Genomic DNA, 25,203 nt, shown 5'->3' with positions numbered 1-25,203 from the left:
TGAAACAAGCAAAACATCATTTCAAACCGCAATACTCATGAATTACATGAAAGCACAGTTTAATGCTAATAAAACTCACTTCTTATACTTAGACACTGAGCAACTGTTTATTTAAAGCTACTAATTTGAAAATAATTACACTGCATATCATGTAATGAGAAGAAATAATCTATTTGAAACAAAGAAAAAAGAACCTCTTACTTTAAGGAACAGAACTATGACTTCTGATCTGATGAGTCTTTTGCAACTAGTGGGTACAGTTACCTAGCACAGTTTGGAAGCAAACCATGAAGTTTTAAATAAAAGGGTATGAATTTCTGTAAGGAAGAAAGTACTCCTACAGCATTGCTCTATTTAACAGATACTGCAGTCTCCAGACACAACTCACAGCCTTGGAGGGAAGGCAGTGAGATAAAAACTTAGACATCAGTTTTAGACCAATAGACCAAATATTCTAACTACCAACATTATCAACACATTCATTCTTAGAGTAAAATTTAGAAAGATTTCTGGGAAAAACAACCAGCCAACCACACATCAGAAAAATGAAAAAGGGTATGTGCAAGTTTGATGTCCACATCTTCATTTAACACATCATATTAGCCAACTGACACTTCTAATACACAGTAGCTCCAAGTTCCTGTATAAAAGCTGACTTCTAAAAAATGAAGACGAAATTCTCACCGTGTAACTGGTCCATCATCATCACTAGCCACATTTAGCAACTGTTCCTGCAGTCGCCTCTCTTCACTGCGAAGCTGTTTCCTCATCTCTGATAATTCATTTATCACATTCTTTCTTTCTTCTGTAATTTAACATCAATAAAGTGTTAGAGACACTTTTCTGCCTGCCTCGTAAATGCAAGGTGAAAAAAATGACAATGCACTGTTAATTAAAGTGATTAGATATGCACAAGCATTTCATACTTTAGAAACCAGGGGAGAACTTGTATTTTAAGGCAGCAGAAGGATGAAATCACCAGAACAGCAAAAAGCATTCAAACTTCAACAGAAATGCTCTGCTGCGTTTAAAAAAAGGAAAAGCTAAGAAGCAACTGGATGCTGACAGTAAGCAGCCTTATTCTGCAATTTGTAAACCTACACAGTTCTCCTGAGAGTTAGAAGACAGGAAGTGAGGTGGTATCAACACATAAAACCCATTTCTGACTCCTAAATCCCTCTGGACAGTTCAAAAGAGAAATATCAATCTGCTTAGTGCCATCTCTTAAGTGTTAAGGAGTTCCAACTTCAACACTTATTTTTAGAGTGTGCTCATGCTGAATTTTCAGAACTACTGTTGGTCTCAGCTGCTGGGTTTTTGCAGTTAGGACAGCATTCCTCAAAAAGCATCAAGTTTTATAAATTCCTTGTTTTTCACATTACGTACATTCTAGCAAACACCTTTTAGTTTGACTGCAGAATCTATCAGGCGAGCAAGTTTTACTAGTTTAAATGCTCCTACACAAGAGTTAATCCATATTTCTTCATTTCTCTCAATTTCCATGAGCTGCATTAAGAACCTCTTTCCTAGTGGAAGAGCTACAACAAACCCAGGTACTGACTACATTTGTAGGACAGCACTTACTGTTACGCTTCATGTGTTTCTGCAGTGAAGGCAGTACCTACCAAGTGCTCGCAACTGATTTCTTCTAGCTGGGACAGGTGGAGAAGGAGCTCTGGGTTGTGGAGGATCCTAATCATCAGAATGAACACAAAATGTTAACACCTCATAGTAAGCAACTACACCAGCCATAGCAGCCTTTTATTTCCTTACTTGATGTCCAACTTATTAACTACCACTACTACCAGAAAAAAGAACAGTAACCTAGCAAGTCATTAATGCGTAGGGCTTTTTTGTTTGTTTGCTTTTAAAATCTGATCTTTTGAATGCATTAAGCATGTTATAGCAATATGAACTGTAACACACTCAGATCTGACCACAGCTGTGCTATGTGCTGGAAGGACATACAGATAAACAAACAAATTGGTTTTAGACAAGGTTTAAAGTCTTAAAACATTTTCTGAAACTGCACTATATTTTGCCAAATTATCACTTCCTGGTAAATCCATTTAAAAAAAAAAACTTACAGTCCATTTCATTCCTACATACACAGTAAAAACAGTTTCCAATAAAAAGTCAGAAATGTAGCTCAAGATTCACAATTATTTAATCTATTCTACTCATTACAGGAGGAATTTTAAAAAAATACAGAAGGTAGCAGCAAATTTTTTGTACCTTCAGGAATACAAAACAATGCCCACAATGAGGTTACAAGTCTGAGCTAAGTTCTTTTCTTAGTGAACATTCTGGATTACTGGATTCACAAGCAAGAACCCAGCAACAAACTGAATGTGAGGAAAAAAAACCTCAGCTGCTCATCTCTACCCTTTGCCATCATTGTAACCCTCCTTTGGAGGCTCTCTAATATCTTTATAACCTTCTGTTGTGGTGCCATGCATGCAGTGCTCATGGCAAGGCCACAAAGCACAGAGCAGAGTGGGACAATTCATTCCTTCAACCAGCTGACAAGGATCCTTAGATCTCTGGAAAGATGAACAGAGCATCTACTCTGAAAAACAAGAGGCTCTTCACTACAGAAAGCACACAACGTGCAGAAAAAAATTAAAATAAGACACCCCAAACAATTCTTATGTTCTCAATAACATTAAGCTTTACAGCCATTAAATAACAATAAAGACCATCTCTAGTTATTCACTGTGTTCCAGTGAACAAATGGGCAAAGAGGAAAAACTGAGTAGGATTTCACATGCTGCGCTGACTTGAATATAGGTAAGTAGAATGACAAAATATCCCAAGTTGGAAGGAACCCACAAGAATCATCAAGTGCAAGATGACTAGAAAAATCCTACTTGTGAGTAGTAAGATATATGGCTTTCAGCTGATGGAATCCTCTCTTCTTTTCTTATTGACTTGTTCTGAAGAGCAGGAATGACAGGAGAAGGTTTCCTCGAGAACTGTAAGGAGTAAAGAAAGACTGGAACTACTTTCCTAAAGGCTCTAAAATATACATATATTATACACATGAAGAGTTTTGTTAACATGCTTCATTTGACAGTAAAATGCTTTTATTTATCGTTAATTTAAGCATTTTTATACTTAATATTAACTTTAACTCTTAACCCCATAAAATGATTGCAAAAATAATTTCATGCGATTTTATTTACTACATGTAGAAGTTTTAATAAGTGTTTCTGTGTTGCATGCCTTTTTCAGTTACAGTTGTTACTTTTTTTATTTATTTATTTATTTTTTTATTTTTATTTTTTTTTTTTAACTCCAGCCAATTCCATTGTATTTGTTTTGGGGAAATGCTTTGCAGAAAGAGAAGAGAAACAGTTCTGTAACTTGTATTGCCTATTATAACTTCGTAATGGACTTCTCATCCAGGTCCAAGGAAAATAATTAAATTACAAAAAGCCTCTTTGCTGAAGATAAACTGTCCTTCAGTCCCCTAAAATATTTAATAACTTCTCTTTGTGTTTGGTCCTCAGCAAAAGCAGGCTAAGGTTCCTCATAGCAGATTTAAAAACAAAAAAAACCCAGAGTGCAGCTTACTAATAGGGACATTGCTCTATAGTACTTTTAAATGAAACTTTATCAGCAAGATAAGGCTCCACTGTACTGTGTCTGATATTTTCCCATCAGCTGTGCTGCACCTGCTAAGTGTACTGGAGCTGAGGAGGCCAAGAAGGGAGCAATACTGGCAGAGGTTTCTGAAATCATACTCTCTTTTCAAAGCAGTTATTCTTGTAAATTAGGAAGTATTTGGTATCTTAGAAAGTAACTGAAGCATTACCATTTTCTTTTCCTCTTCTATCTTGGCATCTTTTTCCTTCTCAAAGTACTGTCTAAGTTGTTCATCTCGCTTTTCTTCTTTTTCTTTCCTTCTTTTTTCTGCCTCTTTTTGTCTTTCTTCATCTAATCGAATAATTTCTCTGTTTTTTAACCTTCGCTGTAATAAAAACATTATCAGTACCTTCAAAAAGATTCAACAGTTTTAAGGTTTTGCTTTTTTTTCCTTGGAGAAATTAGAACTCAATTAAGCTGTTAGTATGAAATATGAAAATATATTCCAAAACATTCAAATTCAAATCCAAAACAGTGTCATGAAGATAGAGCAGTCCTGGTTCTACAAACATTTAACAGAATTTCTCATAACTTCAATACACATCAGTTTTTGTCCCCAGATCCACGTCAGCCAGCCAAATTGTAGGCCACCATTTCTAAAAGAAGCACGACATGATAGCAGTGCCCACAGAGAAAGGTCACAGCTTTAATCTTCCTATGAAAACCAGTTGCTTCCTATGCTACCCATGCCCCATTCTCTTATCCAGAAAACCCATCCAACTAAACTGTGCATAAAGAACATAAAGTTTTAGAAATCCCAAACTACACCTTCCCATGTAATGTTTCCTAACCACAAAAGGTACTGAAAGATTTTCCCAGATCTGATGGCCCTCTGTCCTTGTCTCAGAGTTATTTATGAGACTTTGAATTACACAAAATCATTCAATTTTCTACATCTGATCGATGAAGTTTGAGTTTGAATTAAATCACAAGTTCACCTTGTGACAAATACTTATTAAACTTGAAATACTTATTAGAGTTGCTTGGGATTCTTCCAAAAAAAGTAGTGTTTTATCTCAAAGACACATTCTGGCCAAGTAATCAAACACGCTTTCTGAAATAAGCTGCATTCAGAATACAAAAACTGCATTAGAGCTAGATGGAAGAGACTAATGAACATAAATGTGTCTCTGTTTGTTTTTAATTGACTGATTTGATAAAACTTCTTGTAGTGGCCTCACTGACAATTTTCTTTTAATATGAGTGTGCCTCTGACAGATATAAAACTAAATTTTTTTCTGAGAAGAATTAATGATATTTCATGTTGGCAGCACACTATAAAAAGCAAGAACGTGCATTAAAAATGATCGTTTCCTACAATTTTTTTTCTCCTCTGATTAATGTAAGCCACTTTAATTACAGAGGCAACTTCACAATATACTTCTAACTTTACCCTCTTGATCTAGAAGACAAATACTTCAAAGGGTTAAATTAGGATGAAAGAAGTGAAGAGATCAAAATATTATACCTCCTCCTCCTTCCTTCTTTTCTCTTCTTGTTCATCTTCATATGCTTTTTGAATTCTCCTCCTCTGTTCAGCTAGTCGTTTCTCTTCTTTCTCTTCTTCCAGTCTAAGTTTTTCTCGCTCTGCTTCTTCCCTACGTCTCTTTTCATCAATCTAGAAAACAAAGCAAAGAAGTATTCAGCTATCAACAGACAGCAGTAATCTCATAAACATCTCCCATCGTGAACATCTACAGAACTTTGAATCTCTGCTCATGCAACCAACAATTGTATGCAACAACTGAAAGATCTTAAAGGCCAGCCTATGTTTCAATTTCAAGATTCCTTTAACACAAGCCAGTACTTTACTGTTTCTTTTTGGCAACTATTTACTGAACCATCTTTCAGTGCAAACGCTAATTATATGTGCTAGTAATAAGATCTGAATATTCGCAAACACTTTCCTCTGGAGGTACCAAAACAACACTTTACCAAACAAATAAGAAGATGGGAAACCAAAGAAAAAAGACACAGTGATTGTCATCTTTTCCACAATTGTATTTATAGACTCACTGTTGACTTACTGCAGCCAAAGCCCATTCTTAATTACTTTTGGCAGCCCCATACATAAAGAAGGACTCAAGCTTTTCATTCATTAAGAGATACACATCACAGAATCACAGAATGGCCTGGGTTGAAAAGGACCACAATGATCATCTAGTATCAGCCCCCCTGCTGTGTGCAGGGTCACCAACCACCAGCCCAGGCTGCCCAGAGCCACATCCAGCCTGGCCTTGAATGCCTCCAGGGATGGGGCATCCACAGCCTCCTTGGGCAACCTGTTCCAGTGCCTCACCATCTCTATGTGAAAAACTTCCTCCTAATATCAACCTAAACCTCCTCTGTCTCAGTTTAAAACCATTCCCCTTTGTCCTATTACTATCCACCCATGTAAACGTTTTTACTTCTAAATTATTTACTATTTCCTTGATGTTGTAATTACACTGACATCTAATTCACATAGAGTAAAATTACACACAAAGCTTCATGGACAGAAGACAGAAACTGATAGAACAGCAGTCACACTTCAGAAAGCCATCAACAAATAACCACATTATTACTGTCCCAAAGACAATGACAAGTGCATGTCATTCTGACAAACATGCACTTGTATCACGCTCATTTCCAAGGGCAATTTTTTTTCCTTTACACATTTATGTATGTAAGCTTGTACTGTATGAACTGCTTGAGAACTCCAAACTGAATTTAGAGAGTCACATTTCGGAAAAGAGACATAATCTAAGTTAATGTAGCCGATTATTAATAGCATCATTTTCATAACCATTTCTTATGAAGGGGGAAAAAAAACCAACAGATTCAACAGCATACGGCTCTCAGCATACACCCTGCTTGCAGAATTGGCTGCGACACAAAAAAACCTTTGGTTGGTCAACCTTATCTAGTGATTTACTTTGCACGTAATCCCTCTTCAAAAAAATTATTATTTAACATGACAAGTGGTGTAAGCATTCACCTGCAGACGAAGAAAGTTTTTGTATGACTCTTGTCGCTTCAGTTGTTGTGGAGATGGCAGCTCACCAAACACATTGCCCCGAGCAAAAGGAGAAGTCTGTGCAAATGCAAAACCTAAGAGGGAGATAGGGGAAAAAAAAAATCCAGCTAAAAATCAAATCAAACTGAAGAGAGCAAACCAGAGTGAAGGAGGAGGAACGTGAGACGCTGCTTTCACAAAGTAGTTATGACAGCCCTAATTCAAGGCAATAGCTGAAAACAACAGTTGCAATTAAAAGTTTTCACACTGTCTGTCTAGAATGTTTTTACTGCTCATTAATGTCTGAGCTAGATGCCTTGTTACAAAATGACACCTACAAAAGATTTTAGGATATCATGAAACAAGTCACATATTTTACCCTGAAATCTACAGTTTAAGATCTAAAAAAATGTCACACTGAAGTTAATTACAATAGCAAACATTCTACATTTCATAATTCTATTGCTTGCCATCTACTCTGATTTAACACACATAGCTCTGTTTCTTGGGTTTATTCAATATTTAAAAACAGAGTATGAGGTAAAGTAGCAATGGATACTACGAACAACAAAGCCAAAAACTGGCAAATAAAATTCTAAGCACTCAGAAAATGGAATTCTGCCATTGTAAGGCACCTTCTGTTCCATGAAATTTGAAGTGTCAGGTCTCTTTGAGCTCAACAACCTTCTCCACTGGAAATTGGAAACAACATCACTGGGGACAGGTCACCAAGTTAACCTTCCTGAGCTAAGAATGTGTCATAACCATACAGTCCCAATAGCTCTAGAGAAGAGGATCAACTCAGATAACAGAAGAGCCTCTGCAGAACAGGATCTCTACAGGAAGTGGAGGAGAAAGAAAATAAATAAGCGTAAGTTGTGTTCTCTTTTCAACTGATACAGCATGATCCTTATTCTTACCATGTCTCCTCCAAAGGACATAGTGCCACAGCTCCACTAAGCTGAGATGAATAGAGCTACAAGCTGCTCTCATGCTCCTCCCTTACTTTTCCCTGTGCAGTGGCTTAACACCCAAGCCAGATGAAAGCAGAAACAAGATACACATTTATTCCCATAGAGACAGACAGACAGACTTCTACTACTCAGCTCTAATTACAGAATCAAATACTTTCAGGTTAATGCTAGTTTTCCTTACACTGAATCACTGTTTGAATGCTTCCAAAACAGAACGTATATGTGGTTCTTCAGGATGGATTTACTTCACACAATCCATTCTGTGCAGAAATTCACAAGAAAGCTTATATATCATTTAAAAGGCACCAACACAAGGCAGACAAGTTACTATGGAATGCATCCAGGAGTTAACTTATTGTGTAAAAGCTACTACCCAGCAAGTTCCTGTTTAGCAGGAGGGAGAAAAATGAAATAAAATAGAAATAATCTAAACAAGGTCATTTTAATGCCTGACTAAGCGGGAGGTGCATGGCCATCCTGGTCACAACTCTCATCCATATCACCTTCTGTTCTCAGTGTCAATGATCTAACCAGGTGACTCTTGGCTTTAACAGCCTTGTCTGTTCCACCTCTTACCAAATGGTTAAATACACAGTGTATCAGGTAGGAAGAGCGAGACAGCACAGAAAGAAAGGAAAAAAAAGATTCAAGAGTCAGCAGTCGTGACACTGAACATTGATCTTGGGAAACAGATCCGTGTTCCAATTAACATCTTTACATACGAGTGCAACAGATGGAGCAGGAAAAAGAAATCAGCATATAAGCTGACCCAAGCAGAGCAGGGCAGATCCTGGGGACAGGTCTGGAGTATCACAGCACTCTCATTCAGATGTCTCATGAAACATGAGGGAAAGATGCATTTGTTTTTTAAATAGGAAAGTCAAATAGAATCCCTAAAATTTGGAGGCAGTATGCAGGGCTGCATATCTACTTAGCGTACCCATTCCCTCTTTGAACTTAACTATGCCTGTTTCATCTTACACCATCATCTACCTGCAGGCCATCTCCCCTACTTATATGGCATTTTTCTCCTACTATACAGTCCTATTTCACTGCACCATTTAGAAGTAAAATAAATATGTATCAAGATTTGATTACGTAACTTTGAACCTGGAAAACGAATGTACTGATTCTGACTGTCAACAGTTACTATTTATCACTATTGATGAGACAGATAGGAGAATATATTTTCAGCGCACACAAATGACAGCAATAGAGAAGTTTGCAGAAGAATAATTATATAGACTTCAATGGCACAAGACACTAATGCTGCTAAAGGACTACAAGAAAGGAGGAAAAGAAACTAGAAGAGTTTGATCACTAAGACCTACAATTAGAGCTATAATAGTGTTCTTAAAAACCTGCTATTTTATTTGTAGATGCTCCTGCGTTCTCAGGTCTTGGTGAGGCCAAACTTAGGTCAACAGATACAATAGCCCTTTTATCTTCGTATAATCTCGCCTCTGGATTATGATACGCATCTTCATTTTGCTTGTGCATCATATTCAAGTCAGCTGAAGGAAAGGGGAAATAACTGTTTATAGCATTTTGTTCTCACATAAGCACGTTCACCATAGATTCTCAAAAACAGGGCTTTTTAGCAGACTTCATTTCTGGACGCAGCAACTACAGGAACAAAAAATTTAAGCAAAGACAAGAACATATATGCTACAGTGAAATATTAGTTACAAGGAATTCTTTTGCCAGGAATGATTCCTCATAGCAAACCTCTGCCCCACCAGAAGCTATGAAACGGAAAGGCAAAGAGCTCAAAGACAAAACAGACTGGAACAGTTGTGATGATGAGCACCTATTTCCTAAAAGCTGTAAAATACTTCTCAGTTTAGAATTGGTATTTTAAGTACTGAATCCCTAGTGTATTTCATTCCTTTAGGGGCAATAACCACAATAAGCCATTAAGGTGTATTGTGGTCTTCATGTCACCTTAATAGTCCAAGTGTTGATGTCTGTGCAAAATAGTGTCATCCAATTATTTTTTTCTTAAGCACATTTCAATCAAGATTTACACACTGCTTATTTGTTACCAGAAAAATCCTGGTCAAAGATACCAATTTCAGCTCATCTTGAAACGTTCACTGTATTACTCCTAAAAGGCTCATATTCAAAATAAAGACAAAGAAAACCAACCCTACTACATAGTTTCCAAACTGTGTTTCAAAATAGTCATTCTGATACATAGGAATCACTGTAGTCATTTAAACACACAGGTTTCAAATACTTGAAATTACATCCCTCTCTGTAAAGGACCTTTTGCATTAGTGTTTCCAGAAGCTGTTCAGAGACATCTTCAAGAAGGCAAAAGTCACACTGCACAAAATAAGAGACATAGCAGAAACAGCACATTATGTTTGATGATGTTTCACTCCTACCTTATCCTTCAAGTTGCTAAAGTACAATGGGATAAATAACTTTAGATACATAATCCAGGAAAACTAGCTAACAACCTTCTCTTAGTTCCCCATTCACAAACAAATTTCTGAGGAAGTATATGCACACTTTAGGCTAACACAAGCAACCTCTTTTTCTCTGGCTTACACTACCCACACTGTCATAAAGCCTGGAGCAAGAAACCAGGTACTCAAATGCTGTGCTTAAAGATAGGCAGTGACAACATCTCTACCTGCTCTGGAGATAAACACGAGCTTCTAAACTTACTATTTGGGCACACAGGTTTTGCAAAGCCTTTGAACCTTACCTCCATCTTCAAATGACTAGCCACATGCCATTGGGGTGTCATAAAATTGAACCTTATTACCTATATATGGACTGTTACCCTGTGTGTGTTCCATGCTTTCAAGATTCTCTGGTATTTTAGTACCAGAGGACATATTCTGAAAACCTAATGGGAAGGCAGCATCATATTACAATAGCATGAAAATCAATTTGCATCAGCTGTATTCAGCTTTCCACAAAATGAAACTGACTGGTGTCATATCCCTGAAGGGGGATGAGAAATGCTTGTCTCAAACATCACATTTGACTTCTACTGGATAATTTCTAGAGTCTTCCCTTTCTTTTCTACATTAATTGGAAGCATTTAAATTCTTTCAGCTGGGAGGAGGAATAAGAAAACATCAAGTCCATTTGACTTACTGTTTCTGTGTGCTGTAATTATTACCTCTTGAATAAACGACAGAATCATGAAGGAAGCTGAATCTTTAACACTGAAATCAGGTTGGATATGATACAGAATCAACATGGCATTTAAATTCACACATGGAAAACCTACTCTAGTTTCCTTATGGTATAAGCCTGAAACAAATCCATCTCCCAATAGCTGTTAAAGAGCCAGTATAGCTGTTTCCAAGCTAAGATGCTGAAGGCAAGAATTGAACTAGAATAGGCCTACAAGAGATAAATGGCTGCTGAGATGTGGCATAAGTCCTCAAGTCACAGGATCAAATGTGAGCATGCAAACATCCTTCATTCAGCTGAAATGATTGAGGGGATTTCCAAAACAGTTATGGCAAGTACATGGAGATAACAGTTCAACAAAAGAAACACTTTGTGGCACTTACTTTAATGTTAAGAAATTCATTTTGAAATGTACGAATCTAGTTGTGCTTACTGAGAACTATTTTAATTTCTGCACAAAACTTTGTTGCTGTAGTGAACCCTACAGCAAAACTGCATATAGAGAAAGCTTTGCCTAAACGCAGGGACTATGTCCAGGATCCAGAATCACAAATTTGAGTTGTACATCTACCTCTGATTTACAGAAGGCTATAATCTGGGCAAGTTGTTCATCTGCCATCTCCCAACCTGCTGCTCCCATCTTGTATAGAGCAGAGCTTAGAAATAAAAGAAACAAAATTTTAAAACATTACTGACAAACTGCCATTTACACAACCATTTGCCAGCAGTGCTACTCGGAGATTTAAATATTCCACTTAGGTTTAGATATGTATTCTAACATTTTCCACGTCACAAGTAAGGCTTTCTAAAAACCTGGAAAATGTTTATATAAAAGCCTCCAGAACAGACGTCAGCCTATTTCTACTGCAGCTTTTTTCCTTTTACCCTTTACTTTTGCATTTGTTCTTCATTTAAAGCTGACATCTACTTTTTTTTTTTTTTTTTTTAAATAGTACCCTTTGAATCATTCTACTGAAATGAAATCAATTACTTAAATATTCCCAGAGCACATCGGCTTAAAACAAGTATTTCTGTTTGTAAATAAAGCATTATCAGTGCTACAAAACATGAAATAACATATGTGAATAAAGCCCTTACAGGAGCAAGAGAATCCTCAAAAGACAGCCCATAGTTTTGGCAAACATACTTATGAGATTTCCTTTTGCATCTCTGAGAGGAGCTCCACCACCACCTTTTCCCCAGGGGTTGTAATTCCTCATTTCTGCTTCTAACTTGGCTTCGTAACGTTCCTTCTCTTCTTTCTCTTGTCTGCGTCTTTCCTCTCTCTCCCTTATCTAAAAAGAAACAATCCAAAATTAATTGCTTAAAAATATCACAAGGCGTATAATTTGATTAAAAAGCCGAAGAAGTAAGGTGAGTGCACTCATCCCCCCACCTGTATCTAGAAAACTTCCTTTCACTGCCTACCAGGCAGACAGAACACCAAACTGTCACAACACACAAGTACAGTTGTGTGTGATCACAGAGGAACACTTTGGAAGTCTTTCAAATATTCATGTCTGACACCTGCAGTAGATCGAAAGTCCCACATTCTTGGATCTTATGATAGAGGAGGTTGTCCTGCTTCTCAGTCTGACACATTTTGATCAGCCTAAACTCAGAGATGGGATAAAGACTTTTACCCAGAAACAATAAGAGAATGTGATACAATTCTGAAACTATTCATTAAACAGCTGTACTACAGTAAGACATGATGATATATGCAAATAATGCGTGACTGCTCATATGGTTTGTTTTCCTTTGAGACTGCATTAAATACACATAGCAGTGTCCTTACTACTTCATGTAGCTCTCATAAAGAGAACAGCTGTTAAAAAAACCAATCTAACTTCTATTCAAAGCTCCTGAAACACACTGCTATTTCTGTAGCTAAATTATGTTAGCACATTAAGTTTATTCAAATAAATAAAAAATAAGTTTCCCTTTATCACAGAATGGCTTGGATTGGAAAGGACCTTGAAGATTATCTCCTTCCAACTCCCTGCCATGAGCAGGGTTGCCATCCACTACATCAGGTAATCAATCAAAGACAATTTTGGATGAGATGCCATGAGTCAAAACAAAGACACATCCAATCTGCAGACTGTTTCCATGCTTAGATACATGATTTAGCAAAGGGTTGTTAGAGTCAGGGTAGTACGGTTAGGTTGAGTTTGGACTTGTTGATCTTCAAGCTCTTTTCCAACCTACCAATTCTATGATTCTATGGCTTTGTGTACAGTGAGAAAATGAGAAAAAGAATGTACAGTATATTCTGCTCGCTTTTAAAGATACGCAGAATTATAGCTTTGAAAAATTATCTTGTCAGGATTGCCAGATCTTTATGTCAAATTGGGCAGTCTCACGTGGCAGTAAGCTTGAAAAGCTTGCTGTTTACCTGAAGAGCTAAAATGAGCTAAAGAAAGGTCAGAAGACCAGCAGAAAGGAAACAATGGAGAGAGGGAGGGTTAGAAGGCTTTTTTACTAGCAAATGGAATGAATATCTCTGAAAGAATACTACAGTTACAACCATTACATGTTAACAAGAAGAAAATGTCAGCAGCTTTGTAACTCAGTACCTGCTGCTGCAATTCTTGCTGATAAGACAACGTCGCCTCTTTGGAAGGCTTTGACTTTTCTTCAGAAAATACTCCTATGCTTCTTTGTCTGTCTCCTGTACTCCTCTGTCCAACGTTACTTCTGAAGCAGAAATCCACACATATAAAAGTGGAAAACATCAAACATCATAGGTTCAAAAGGGAAGGGGAAAAAAATTAAATAGAAAAAAAGCTCTGACCAAAATACATTACAGCCTAAGCAGTTTATCTATATAAAACAGAGAAGTTCACTGGATTATTTAGATAGAGATTGTTAAATGTAAGTTTGAAGAGTAGCCTTTAACACACTTTAATTCAATATATCTTGTTAGCAAACTACTTCCAACACGAAAAGCATATCAATACAGAGAAATGCAAACAAAGATCCAATACTGACAAAGAATAAATAATACACACATTCAAATAGTATAAATTATACAACAAAGAATAAACATAATTACTTACACAGATTGCTCTACTGAGGCTTGGGCTAAAGGAGGATCCAGGTTAGGTGTGAGTTGCATTCCCATCATACCTGTGCCATCTGCAAAGTACAACAATCAAAACCACTGTATTTGACATCTGTATTCATACTGAAAGAGGAAAGGTAGTACTGTGCCACAGCAGGGCTTGAAATTACTACACCTACTATTGCTTCAGCCCGAGACATAAGAAATGCAACTCTAAAACGTCATACTTTCAGATTTCATGTCCTAGCTATATCCTACTTTGTGACAACAATCTTAACCCCTGCAGGTGAATTTTAAGTATTCATTTGTTTAATACTCTAAACAGTAAGCCATTGATGACAAGACTAAAAAGAAACTTCCAGAGGTTCAAGATCACAGATTCCCATCTTACTTTTTCCTTGTAACTTCAAAGATCTATCAAGCCATAAGCTACTACAGTTCAAGAAGGAGAAATTTATAGTGGGGGGCATAAGACTAAAAGCTACTGCTTTTAAATATCTAGCATTCACAAAATTCCCCAACTGACATCAATCCCATTAAAAACTATCATCAAAAGTTTTCTTTGTTCTGTATTTTAGATTTTCTATGGAGGTATCAGAGCAATTTTTTAGAACTCCCCCCTTCCCAAAAACCACACCAAACCTTCCCTAATCACACTTATGTCACTCATTAGACCATCACAAGCAAAGGGTAAACTAAAAGAAAAAAACAAAAAAAAGCACCCTGGTTTACTTAATATAGCTCCTTCAAAAATACCTACATCTGAAATCACAATGAAACCAAGACAAACAATTAACTGTAAAATCATTTTAGTAATTTAACAAAAGGTTTTATTATTGAAGCTACAAAGAAAATAACGTGGGCAGAGTAATGGCTAAGCAACTGCTGATCTTCTTAAAGTCCTAAGACTTCTGGAAGCTGTAGCTTCTTTTTGCAACATTCAAAACCAATACTGGAGGAAAAAAAAATAAATTACTCTTCATTCTCACATTCAGCACACACCTAAGAGCTGGGTACAAGCAGTTGTTACTAGTTAAATTATTTATCAGTTAACTTGATTAAAGACAGTTATCTGAATCACTTATATCCAACCCACTCAAAATCATCAACTTACAATATGCAAGATTGGGATCCAAAGGATTCCTTGCTCCGTAGAAGTAATACGCATCATCATAAGGTGTTCTATAGTTGTCTGTCAAAACTGGTGGTGGAGGTGGCGGCATAGGGGCGAGCCTTAAAGAAAACAGGAACCATTTTTGGTTTGTTTCACAACTGAACAGAGATCACTTAGAGAAATAATAGAAAAGAAAGAGAGGGAATTCACTGTGGGAAAATGTAGCTCAATCCAAGAACTCTCATTAGTGCCACGTAGGAGCAAGATACAATAAATCTCAATAAGGAGTCAACCTTCCCTTAGGGAGTAGCAAGTGAACCACACTATTCGAGAAATCTAAGCAGTGTAAAGGAAGCCCATCTCCTTTAACTGGTTCAGATGATGATATTTGCAGGTTATTTCTGTAACAGTAAATAAAACACGCCATGCAGCAGTCTCCGACCAAAAAGCAAGCAGCACAGCACAGCTTTAGCTGTGGATGTCTCACCCCTGGAGGTTTTCAAGGCCAGACTGGACAGGGCCCTGGCAGCGTGACCTACTGTGCTGCAATTCTGTCCACAGCATGGAGGCTGCAATTAGATAGTCTGTAAGTTCCCTTCCAATCCAAGCCATTCTGTGACTCTATGATAATCCACCGTAAGAAAACCCTAGGTATGCAATGTTATGTCAGTGCAAAGTAATTTACTATTAAGCTCTTTTTTGTTAATATTTTAATATTACTTCCATCTTCATTAGTTCCTTGGAGAAGGATTGACAACACCGCTGAGCTCTGCCTTTTTAAGTAGCAGCAACATGATGAACACTGAGCTTATTTAACATGCAAAAATCAAGATGATGATCAAGCACCTGGGAGCTGCCATTTCACCAAGAGCGCTGGCTAGCCCTCTGTGAAAGTCTTCATTCCCTGGAGAGACAGAAGGCATGGACACTGGAGTTTGGAAAGCAACCCTGGGCCTTTCAGGTGGTAATTTCTCTTCAGAAGTTCTTGCTGTCAAACCAAACTGCTTCAATCTATTCGGCTAATGGAGAAAGAAAAGAAGTAGAAGAAAAAAGCATGTAACGTGTTATCAACATGGAATATTCTGAACCTCCATTTAGGTTGTGTTAGTACCACTAGTACCTAATTACTGCTCACATTTCCTGTAACTGCATTTTTTTTTTTTTTCCCTTCTTGGGGAACTTCTGGAAATCTTTTACTACAAGGAGATCTAATATGTTTACCATAGATTTAAAAATAATCTCCACTGCTGGTTTCAGGAATTATATTGCCCTAATCATTATCCAGGAAGAAGTATTTACTTATCTGTAGTAGAGCTTAACTACAGCGGCCAGTTTCCTGCACTGACAGCATTCTCATATTAAACAAAGTTTATGAAATCCATCCCCCCTCTAACATGGAGTTCATAATCAGTAGGAATAAAGACAAACACACACTGAGACTTTCTCCAATAAACATTTCTTTGCAATGTCATTATGTTTGAGGTTCCTTTAGATTTTTTTCAAGCAGTACAATTACATTTTTTTTAAATATTATTTCTTAAGTACCAAATGTTTATTGATAACTGGCAGCCTCAGAAAATGGTCAAAGGCAACATGCAAGTAGAACAAAGGCATGCAAGTTGATTAGTTTCACAACTATCCTACCACACCCACCAAGCCCCTACACCACCTGCTACACAGAAGTACTTTAACATCTGTTTAAATGAACCACTATAACAGAAGACCAAAAAACCCACCATATGCTATGTAAGTAAAAATCAGACTGTTTCTGAATTTACCAGTCCTAACATTGTAGTGCTTCAGCTACCGTGCATGCAGAGACAGTAATATTAGCACCAGCTAAATATTAAATATCTAACAGCAAACTGCATGTCCTACAACAGGAAAGTGTTTCAGCAAAATATTAAATGTTTACCTTCTCATCACTTAGCTGCAAGACAGTATATACAAGGCAGTTAGTACTCACCAATCATGGACTACAGCATTAAGATTAGAATTCACAAAATCTAGACGTTATTTTTTTTATTTAACATTTAACTTCAAACGTCTAACTGTGAATACAAGTAACAGCAATTTAAAATTCTAAAGCTATCTACAGACATGTTTTTGTTTTTGTTTTTTTTTTTTTAACTTATTTTTTCAAATCTGTGATATGGAGCAGGAGAACATTTAAAGCAGCCTTTCTCACTAACAAGTTTAGCATCAAGTGTTCCCAGCATCCCCCTGATTTCAGCTCTCGGACTAATTACAGAGGTAACTCTGGCAGTCAGTTTATCTTGAGGATTGTTTTCTTTTAAACAAGCAGTAAACACAACAGTCTCCTTTTATATATTCTGAATCAAGCACTATTATTTAAGCTACCTGGAAATAATCAAGAAAATCACCTCATTAGAATCGCTCCTCAAGATGCAATTTAAAGTTAACAGTGAGCGTTGCTTAATGGATATTGCAACTCTACTTAATCAAAGGCTTTTGGCCAAACTAATGGTTTTTAAACATGTCCTGAACTTACTCTGGATGTAACTTTGCTCATACAAGTACTTCTCAGTCCCTGAGATGCATGCAGAATACACAGTGCTTCCCCACAGTACGCATATGACTGCTCAGGTTCGATCAGAAATGCTCACTGCAGCCAAGATCAGCAGCATCCTCTGCTCAGTTTGTCTTCTTTTCCTGTATAACTCTCACACATACACTTCAAGCCTCTCCTTTTTAATATCTAAATCCCCAGTTAGCTCTAACCCAACTAAAGCAACAGAAGAGATTTGGATTTTTGCCACCTAACCAAACCAAATCAGTTTGTGGAAAGAGTTCAAACTGACATCACAGATGCTTTCAGCAGAGAGGACAGGAACATGCAGCTGGAACATGACTGTGCCCTATCTCCCCATGTAAAGCAAGAATTCTGGCTCTGCTTAGCTGTTTATTTAGTTGCATTTTCTGTCTCCTGCCTCAAATGCTGACAGTAAGCTACAGCAATACAGTCAAATTCATTTTTTAGAAAAATGAGAGCTCCTTTCATGCCTCTCTCCAGAAGTACCTCAAATTCCTTTCTATGCTGTACTTTCCTCAAAAAACAGTACCACTGATAACTTAAGCTGGTAACCAGTTCAACTAACAACCACTTTACTCTTGCTTGAGAAAGTTATCCATCCTTTATCTCCAGTAGTAGACATCTACAGCACCCAAGATGCACTGGCTTTGGCCTCTTAAAAAAACAAAACACACATGCAAATGACATGTGCAAATCATCATACTTGTGTGGCAAGCAATCTGCCATGGATGTTTCTGGCACTGACAGTCCACTCTTACATACGGGATAATTCAAATTTTTACTGGAATTACCCTAAGAAGGAAGTGAAGGCAGTGGTAGCTCTGCATTTGGTCTTACAAGTAACACAACATTAAACATCTTTTTTATTAAATCACATAAAAATGCTTTTGCTCCTTAACGTTACCTAAGAGAAATCCCACATAGGTAAGGAAAACAAAACAAAAAAACCCCATATTCCTCACCTTCTTTTCTGGGTCTATAGCCCCAGAAGCAGCAACTGAGAGCTCAAGTTCCTTCTCACTGTTTTTAACAACAATAACAAAAAAGAATCAAATCAGAAAGCAGTAACAACTAGACTCATTTTTTTTTCAAAGCACAAACATCACAGCTCTGAAATGGCTATAACTCTGAAAACAGAGTTCTTACATTGTAACACACTTCTATTTGATTTCTTCTGGTGTCAGGATAAGTTTTTAATAAACATACTCAAATAAATTACTCAGAACTACAATAAATAGTATATTGTAATTCCCAGTCCCAAGTTTGTGCCCTGTGTACAATTTTCAACCACAGTGAAGCTGTCAAAAGTAACTTTTTAATTCATTATCCTTCCATTGGCCTAACAGCGTGTTTGTGTATATCTCCATTGTCACTCAGCAAGCAACTACTAATACATAAGCAAGAAATTGGTATTTTATTATTCTGCATAAGTCATATGGTTGAGAACTTTGAAAGTGAAAGGTTACTTTCTTAAACTGGAGGGAAATAAAGATTAATTTTCAACTTCTCAAAGTAACTGCTCACTCTTTTATCATCAAGAAAGCTGAAAACTGGTGAATTTACTGAAAACTAAAGTTCCCATGCCCCCAACTTAATTAGATGTAATTAACCTAGCTAGCTTGAAAATTATCACATCCAGTTAATGAAATTCCTTTAAATTTCAGATATTCTCTTTTAAAAATAAAGTAACGTTCCATTACCGCCTCTTATTTCGCTGTTGTTCAGCCATCTGTTCAATTAATTCTTGCCTGTATTTCTCCTTTTTCCTTTGGAGAAGTTCTAGGTCTTGATCACCTAATGGAAATGGTCACACAGTACATAAACCCTTCACAAAATACACAAGTGTAGTTGGGCAAATGCACTGCAAGTCAGTCAAATCAGAAACATGAAACACAGCACGGTACACCATGAGGCAATTGTATAATTATAACATCTGTATACTCACTGATAAAGAAATACACAGGAAAGTTAGGCTAAGTAAGATTATCATATTAGGAAGAGAATAAATGGAAAATGCTTACTGAAGCTGTAGGCTGGCAATATCCTCCACGAGGAGTGATCTCCAGGAAGAGATCCTTCCTCGGTGGCAGTCAGCACTTAAATGGGAATTACGGGAGGTGGAGCCAGGCTCCACTCCTTCTGGCAGCACAGATGAATTGCCTTCACCTGTGCTCCCAGGGCTGACTGTTGCTTGCCTCAGGTGGTCAATCAGAGGTTCAGGCCATGATTCAGCAGTTCCCATACAGACAACACAATGACTGAAGAAATGTCACTTCAATTTTACGTTATTTCTAATTCTTTCCCTCTTACGCTCCTCTGCTAAGGAAGCTGCATTGTGGGATGTCCAAATTATGAAGCTTTGGATAAAAAGAAAGTTAAAACAAAAAACAGCCAAACCCATGGGGGAAAAAAAGCATACTTTTAAGATGGTTTCCATGACTACTATGAATTAGAGAAGTACTGGCAGAGATGCATGTGTTAAAGGAAAACAGCAATTACATCTCATGTGGATTTTATGAACTTGGAAAAAAACCTCCAGTTTTGGTAATTTCTCCAGTGTATATGTGGAGCTTTCTATTAATAATAGATTACAAAGCAAATAAAAATAAAAAACATAACTCTAGATCATCAGTGACTTAGACCTGACTAGTGAAGCGGGCTGGAGAAAGAAGGTTAAAAAAAAATGAAGGAAAATAAATACCCACAATTCACATTTACCTCAAGTTTCTTTCAGTTATTGTGCTGTGAGTGCAAAGTGACTCAAGTATGCAAGGGAACCTCGTGGCTTGTGACTGAAATCACTTCCTATTTCCACATATTTCAACTTTCACACAACCTAGTTATAATCTTCTGTGAGGAAGACAGTCGTAACTCAGGTGAGTACAGTGAGATGTTTGCAAGCAGGTTGGAGAGGCTGACAGTTACAGCACTGTGATTTTAACTCTGCCTTCAAACCACTGAAAAAATCATCTAGCCACATACACTGAAGATCAGGTACACTAACATGCAAAAATAAACAGAAACTAATGCTGACATCACGCAACAACAAATTATCCAATTTTGCCACCAATTAAAATCTAGCCTGCCTTCAAAGGCTTGCATCTGAAGAATCAATTTTCTTGTTCCTGCCTTATTTTCTGATTTTAGCTAGGAATGCTGTTTTTTTTAGCAGTACTTCTCTCCAATAAGCTCAATAATGATGTTCACTGATAAATGTGATGGCTACATTTAAGCATCAGAATTGTCTGTTTTTGCACACATTTGTGAACACCACCCATTCCCATACTTCTGCAATTCATTTTGGAGTATCAGGTTCTGGTGTCTCTGAAAATGTACAGGTTAATGTTTTGCCAACATTCTGTATTATTACTCATTAAAAAAAAAATAATAAATGTAAGAATGTATCTGGGCTTTACCCTGATAACAACTAAGAAGAAACTTGGGCCCTTCAGAATTATTTAGAAAGCTCTACAAACTTCAGTGGGAAAAGGTCTAGTTTTTACTACTATTATTTTCTCTTCGTAAATAACACTTATTTACCAGTATCAGGGAAAATAAGTATGAAGAAAAAGTGAAATGCACAAAGAAAAGCTAATTATGTCATTAGATAAGTTTCTATACATACCAAGAATGAGGCTAGTAGCATATGTCATTTCAGGAGCAGATTTGGCAGGTTCATTAGCTAAAGAACTGATCTGTGCCTGATTTCTGGCAAAAACAAACAAGAAGACAGAAAGATCAGACTTGAGAATTTAGTTACGCTTTGTGTAAAACGTGACAGGTGCATTTACATCTTAGCTTAGTAGCTTAGCTGAAAGAAAAGTAATTTTGGATTAGGGATTTTAAACAGGGCTTTTCCTCTCACCATGATTTTGTAGTACAAAACACATTTTATACCAGACCTAAAATTTCCAGTTCGCGAGATCCGCTGCACGTGTGATCTCTCCTTTAATTCGTCTTCATAATCTGCAGGAAGATCTCTTACTATTCCATCCAGATCGGGCCTTAAAGAAATAGAAAATACTCAACCATACTTGCCTAAAAACATCTAATCTGAAATGAAAGGTGCAGCAGATGGATCCTCAGCCTGATTGCACACTGGATAACAGAACCAATTTGGAAAATACTACGCAATTTTTTTTAGGAACAATTCATTTTGCTAGCATTATCAGACCAACACTTTGTCTGGAATTCAAATTCCCAAGTCTGCCTTCAAGCCAAAGGGGTACCACATCTCTCACAAAATATCTTTTTACTTGAATGTCTGGCCAACTGCATGCTAGCTGGACTTTCCCGTGTAGAATTTACTTTTCCTTACAAAAACACATTCCGCTCACAGCAAGGAAGACACTGAGGCCCTGGAGCATGTTCAGAAAAGGGCAACGAAGCTGGTGAAGGATCTGGAGCACAAGTCTTATGAGGAGCGCCTGAAGGAGCTGGAATTGTTCAGTCTGGAGAAAAGGAGGCTCAGGGGAGACCTTATCATCCTCTGTAACTACCTGAAGAAAGGTTACGGCAAGGTGGGGGTCAGCATCTTCTCCCATGTAATGAGCAATAGGACTAGAGGGAATGGCCTCAACTGCACAAGGGGAGGTTCAGGTTGGATGTTAGGAAAATTTATTCCCAAAAAGAATGGTCATGTGCTGGAATGTGCTACCCAGGGAGGTGGTGGAATCCTCATCACCAGGTGTTCAAGAACTATTTGGATGTTGTACTAAGGGACCTGATTTAGTGGGGAAATATTGGTGGCAGGTGGACAGTTGGCCTAGATGATCTTGGAAGTCTTTTCAAAACTTGGTGATTCTATGAAATCCTTCACTGCAGAGCCAGTTTCCCTGACAAGTTTTATTACTCTTTGTTTACACTGATATGACCACAATCCTACCACTGGTGGCAACCCTAGACAAGATCTCAGAAGTGATGCAGGATCACACACTTAGGCACTTGGACTGCATTGATTGGAACTCATCTTGCTCTTAATCCCAGATTAACGAGATTAATGGATGAAGACTACAACAACCTGAACCACAGCTGTTGGGTAAACGTAGTGAAACAGTCATTTCAGCTTTTTTAATGACAGCCTATTGTTCACTATGCACCTGACAACATTCGATCAAGATTAAAGACAGATAATATGGTGAATACCTAAATTCAGGAGCTGAAGTTCAAAGAAATAAAAAAGAAACTCCAAATAATTCCAAAGATGCTAAAAACTGCATAAGCACAAGTGAGTTTTTCCTGAAAACATCTAGGGTAGCTGAATTTTTCTAGCCCTGAAAATTACTCTGTAATGAGAATGATCAGTTACCCTGAGAAACTAAGGCAAGAATAGGTATTCAATGAGAAAATAAAGCACACAAAAGACAAAGGTATGTTTTCCAAAGCTGGGCAAAGTCATGGAATTCCCATTAAAGAAATAAAACCAAAAAAAATCCGATGTAAATATAGAAAGAAACATTTTTTCGTGTGTGAAAATCCACAGCTCTGTGAATCTCTGTAATTTAAGTTACAGCCAATAATCAGAGGCAAAAGGATGCAAACAAATTATTAAACATTGACTTAGCATCTTAGTTTCTGTTATAAATCAAACAAGATCTGGAAAAGGTACTTCTGAAAACTGTTAAGAAAAATGCAAAATCTTTAGAAACTCAACTGTCAGTGGCATGAATTTTCTTCTTGAAGAAACACCAATTGCAGTTTGTAAAAGATGAATGGAGCTCATTCCAAAGGACAAAAATACCGGACTACAAATGGCATTTAATATAAAAATGATGAAAAATGATTGAAAAATGATCACTTTCAAGTTAAAAAAAAAAATAAAAGTCTGCAAAGTAGTAACTAGCATAGAGGTTCTATGGCAATGCTTTTTTTCCTAAAAAACACTGACACTTCAGCTATCTTTGTCAGATGCTGAATCAAGCTTCTACACTGTTTCATTCTGCAAATTTGTTGGACAAGAAGATCCTACTTAAGACTTCCCTTGCTCCATCCTGTGGCACAGCATTGGTAGAAATTAGAAATTTTTGCATTTTGCACTCTTTTTCCAAACTACATTCGACAGAAACAGGTAGTCTTGCTCCTGCTGTCTTTCTGACCACTGTGCTTCCATTTAGCCAATCTTTTTCATAAATATTACATGAGGAAATACGCACTTTTAAGCACAGTTGGACATACAAACCTGCACCTCCCAAATCCTTCCAGACATTTTCCCCATACTTGCTTACCTTCATTCCTTTATGATTTCTTTTTTTAAACACTGGAAGTGCTGAGAAGTAATGTCTACAAAAATACTTTTCAACATTATTGTACTCTACTGCCACTTGATACTAGAAAAGATGACTCATTCCATTTAGAAAATGTGTTTCCAGTAGAAGAGCATTTAAGGAATTGTTTTTTTCAGATACTCATTTCCAATACTATCTAGAACATTATCTCTGTAAACAATGACTCAAAAGATCGTTTAGTCAGTCCACCAGCAACTAAAAATTAAACATAATTGCAGTACTTAACACCATTGAGAGTGGTAGGATTTGTCTTCTGTTATTTCTAGAAGTGTTCACTCTGTTTTATCTTGGGCTGTTCACAAACACATATATTCTGACTGGTTAGTACTAAAAGTACTTTTTCTGGTGTAACTTCATCAGTACCCTTGGTTTGTGTATAAAATGCCACCTAATATAGACTTGATCAGGTATTTGTTCCAGTTTTAAACATTTTTCAAAAACGATGACAAAATTATTTTCTGAAATAAGTCCAAAAATTCTGTTTTCACACTTAAATCTTGTGTAACTTCCATTGAGAGCAAACCACGGCTGTTCACAAGGACTACAGAAATAAAGTAGAAAACAGAGTTAAAAATACCTTTCAGAATAATAAAGCCGGGGAGGTTTTCTCTCATAAGCACTTTCACATCTAAATCTAGGATCTAATTCTTCACTTGTCTCAGGATCATAGTCCGTTCTGTAGTACCTTCGATCAAAGTCACGATCCTCATCAAGTCTGTGATACCTTCTAATAGGAATTAGAGATTGGCTCGCAAATCCCCGATGTCTTCTACCAGGAACATCCAAATCCTCATCAAGTCTTTTATTTAATAGTCGACTTCTTGATTCAATTTCATCATCCAGCCTATGGTACCTGTCTTCTTCCAGCCGTCGCTTATTCAGCAGCTCTTCATAACCTTCTGTGGAAGTAAAGGCATCTTTCCTGAGAGGTTCTGCAGCTGTATTACGGGACTCTACATCTGGATGGAACTCAGGTTGGAGCCTTGTAACTGCAATAGGTTTTTTATTCCTGTCCATCTGATGCTGTTTAATGGGAAAAAATATTTAAGAATTTGAATATAAGCAAATCACATTCAAGGAATACAAAACCAAGTTTTCATTCAAAACCTGACTGAGGAAAAGAACAACTATATCTTTACAGGCCCTTCACCTAAGATTTTGAGGTCATTAAATGAGAAAAAGGGGAGACAAACATACGAAGTCTGATCCCTTTCTCCCCAGAGTTCACACAAAGAAAATCTGGGTAGCCATTTGAAATTGTCACGTTGGATAAGGCAATGGTGGCAAATTATAGCTGCCTATAACCTAAGAACCTCTAAATGAGAAATTGTCACTGGCACTGAAACACATCAACACATTAAATGAAAGGCTTCCGCTCAGAATCCGAGATCTATCAAGCACATGCTCAGTC

The 25,203-nt window shown here is 37.1% G+C and overlaps 1 protein-coding gene across 14 annotated transcripts in view; it reads right to left on the bottom strand.

The window, feature by feature from the left end:
• The window catches only part of CSPP1 (centrosome and spindle pole associated protein 1), a 53,326-nt gene that overhangs the window by 15,771 nt on the left and 12,352 nt on the right, over nucleotides 1-25,203 (bottom strand). For 9 of the 14 annotated variants that reach the window (XM_052704877.1, XM_052704885.1, XM_052704891.1 and 6 more), the window contains 17 exons: nucleotides 24,370-24,815; nucleotides 21,411-21,512; nucleotides 21,134-21,216; nucleotides 19,209-19,302; nucleotides 18,471-18,528; nucleotides 15,801-15,973; nucleotides 14,955-15,073; nucleotides 13,836-13,914; nucleotides 13,353-13,473; nucleotides 11,921-12,068; nucleotides 8,979-9,131; nucleotides 6,626-6,738; nucleotides 5,117-5,266; nucleotides 3,818-3,973; nucleotides 2,871-2,975; nucleotides 1,626-1,692; nucleotides 685-805 (listed from right to left, as the gene is read on the bottom strand). In XM_052704877.1, the coding sequence (XP_052560837.1) occupies nucleotides 685-805; nucleotides 1,626-1,692; nucleotides 2,871-2,975; nucleotides 3,818-3,973; nucleotides 5,117-5,266; nucleotides 6,626-6,738; nucleotides 8,979-9,131; nucleotides 11,921-12,068; nucleotides 13,353-13,473; nucleotides 13,836-13,914; nucleotides 14,955-15,073; nucleotides 15,801-15,973; nucleotides 18,471-18,528; nucleotides 19,209-19,302; nucleotides 21,134-21,216; nucleotides 21,411-21,512; nucleotides 24,370-24,815 (2,288 nt within the window). The remainder of the gene's footprint in view (nucleotides 1-684; nucleotides 806-1,625; nucleotides 1,693-2,870; nucleotides 2,976-3,817; nucleotides 3,974-5,116; nucleotides 5,267-6,625; nucleotides 6,739-8,978; nucleotides 9,132-11,920; nucleotides 12,069-13,352; nucleotides 13,474-13,835; nucleotides 13,915-14,954; nucleotides 15,074-15,800; nucleotides 15,974-18,470; nucleotides 18,529-19,208; nucleotides 19,303-21,133; nucleotides 21,217-21,410; nucleotides 21,513-24,369; nucleotides 24,816-25,203) is intronic. The other 5 variants (XM_052704888.1, XM_052704892.1, XM_052704884.1 and 2 more) reach the window with 4 other exon arrangements.

This window comes from Tympanuchus pallidicinctus, unplaced genomic scaffold (assembly GCF_026119805.1).
Source record: "Tympanuchus pallidicinctus isolate F22 unplaced genomic scaffold, pur_lepc_1.0 scaffold5, whole genome shotgun sequence".
Lineage (NCBI taxonomy): Eukaryota > Metazoa > Chordata > Aves > Galliformes > Phasianidae > Tympanuchus > Tympanuchus pallidicinctus.
The sequence above is the reverse complement of the archived record's forward strand: the minus strand, read 5'-3'. Positions and strand labels throughout refer to the sequence as shown.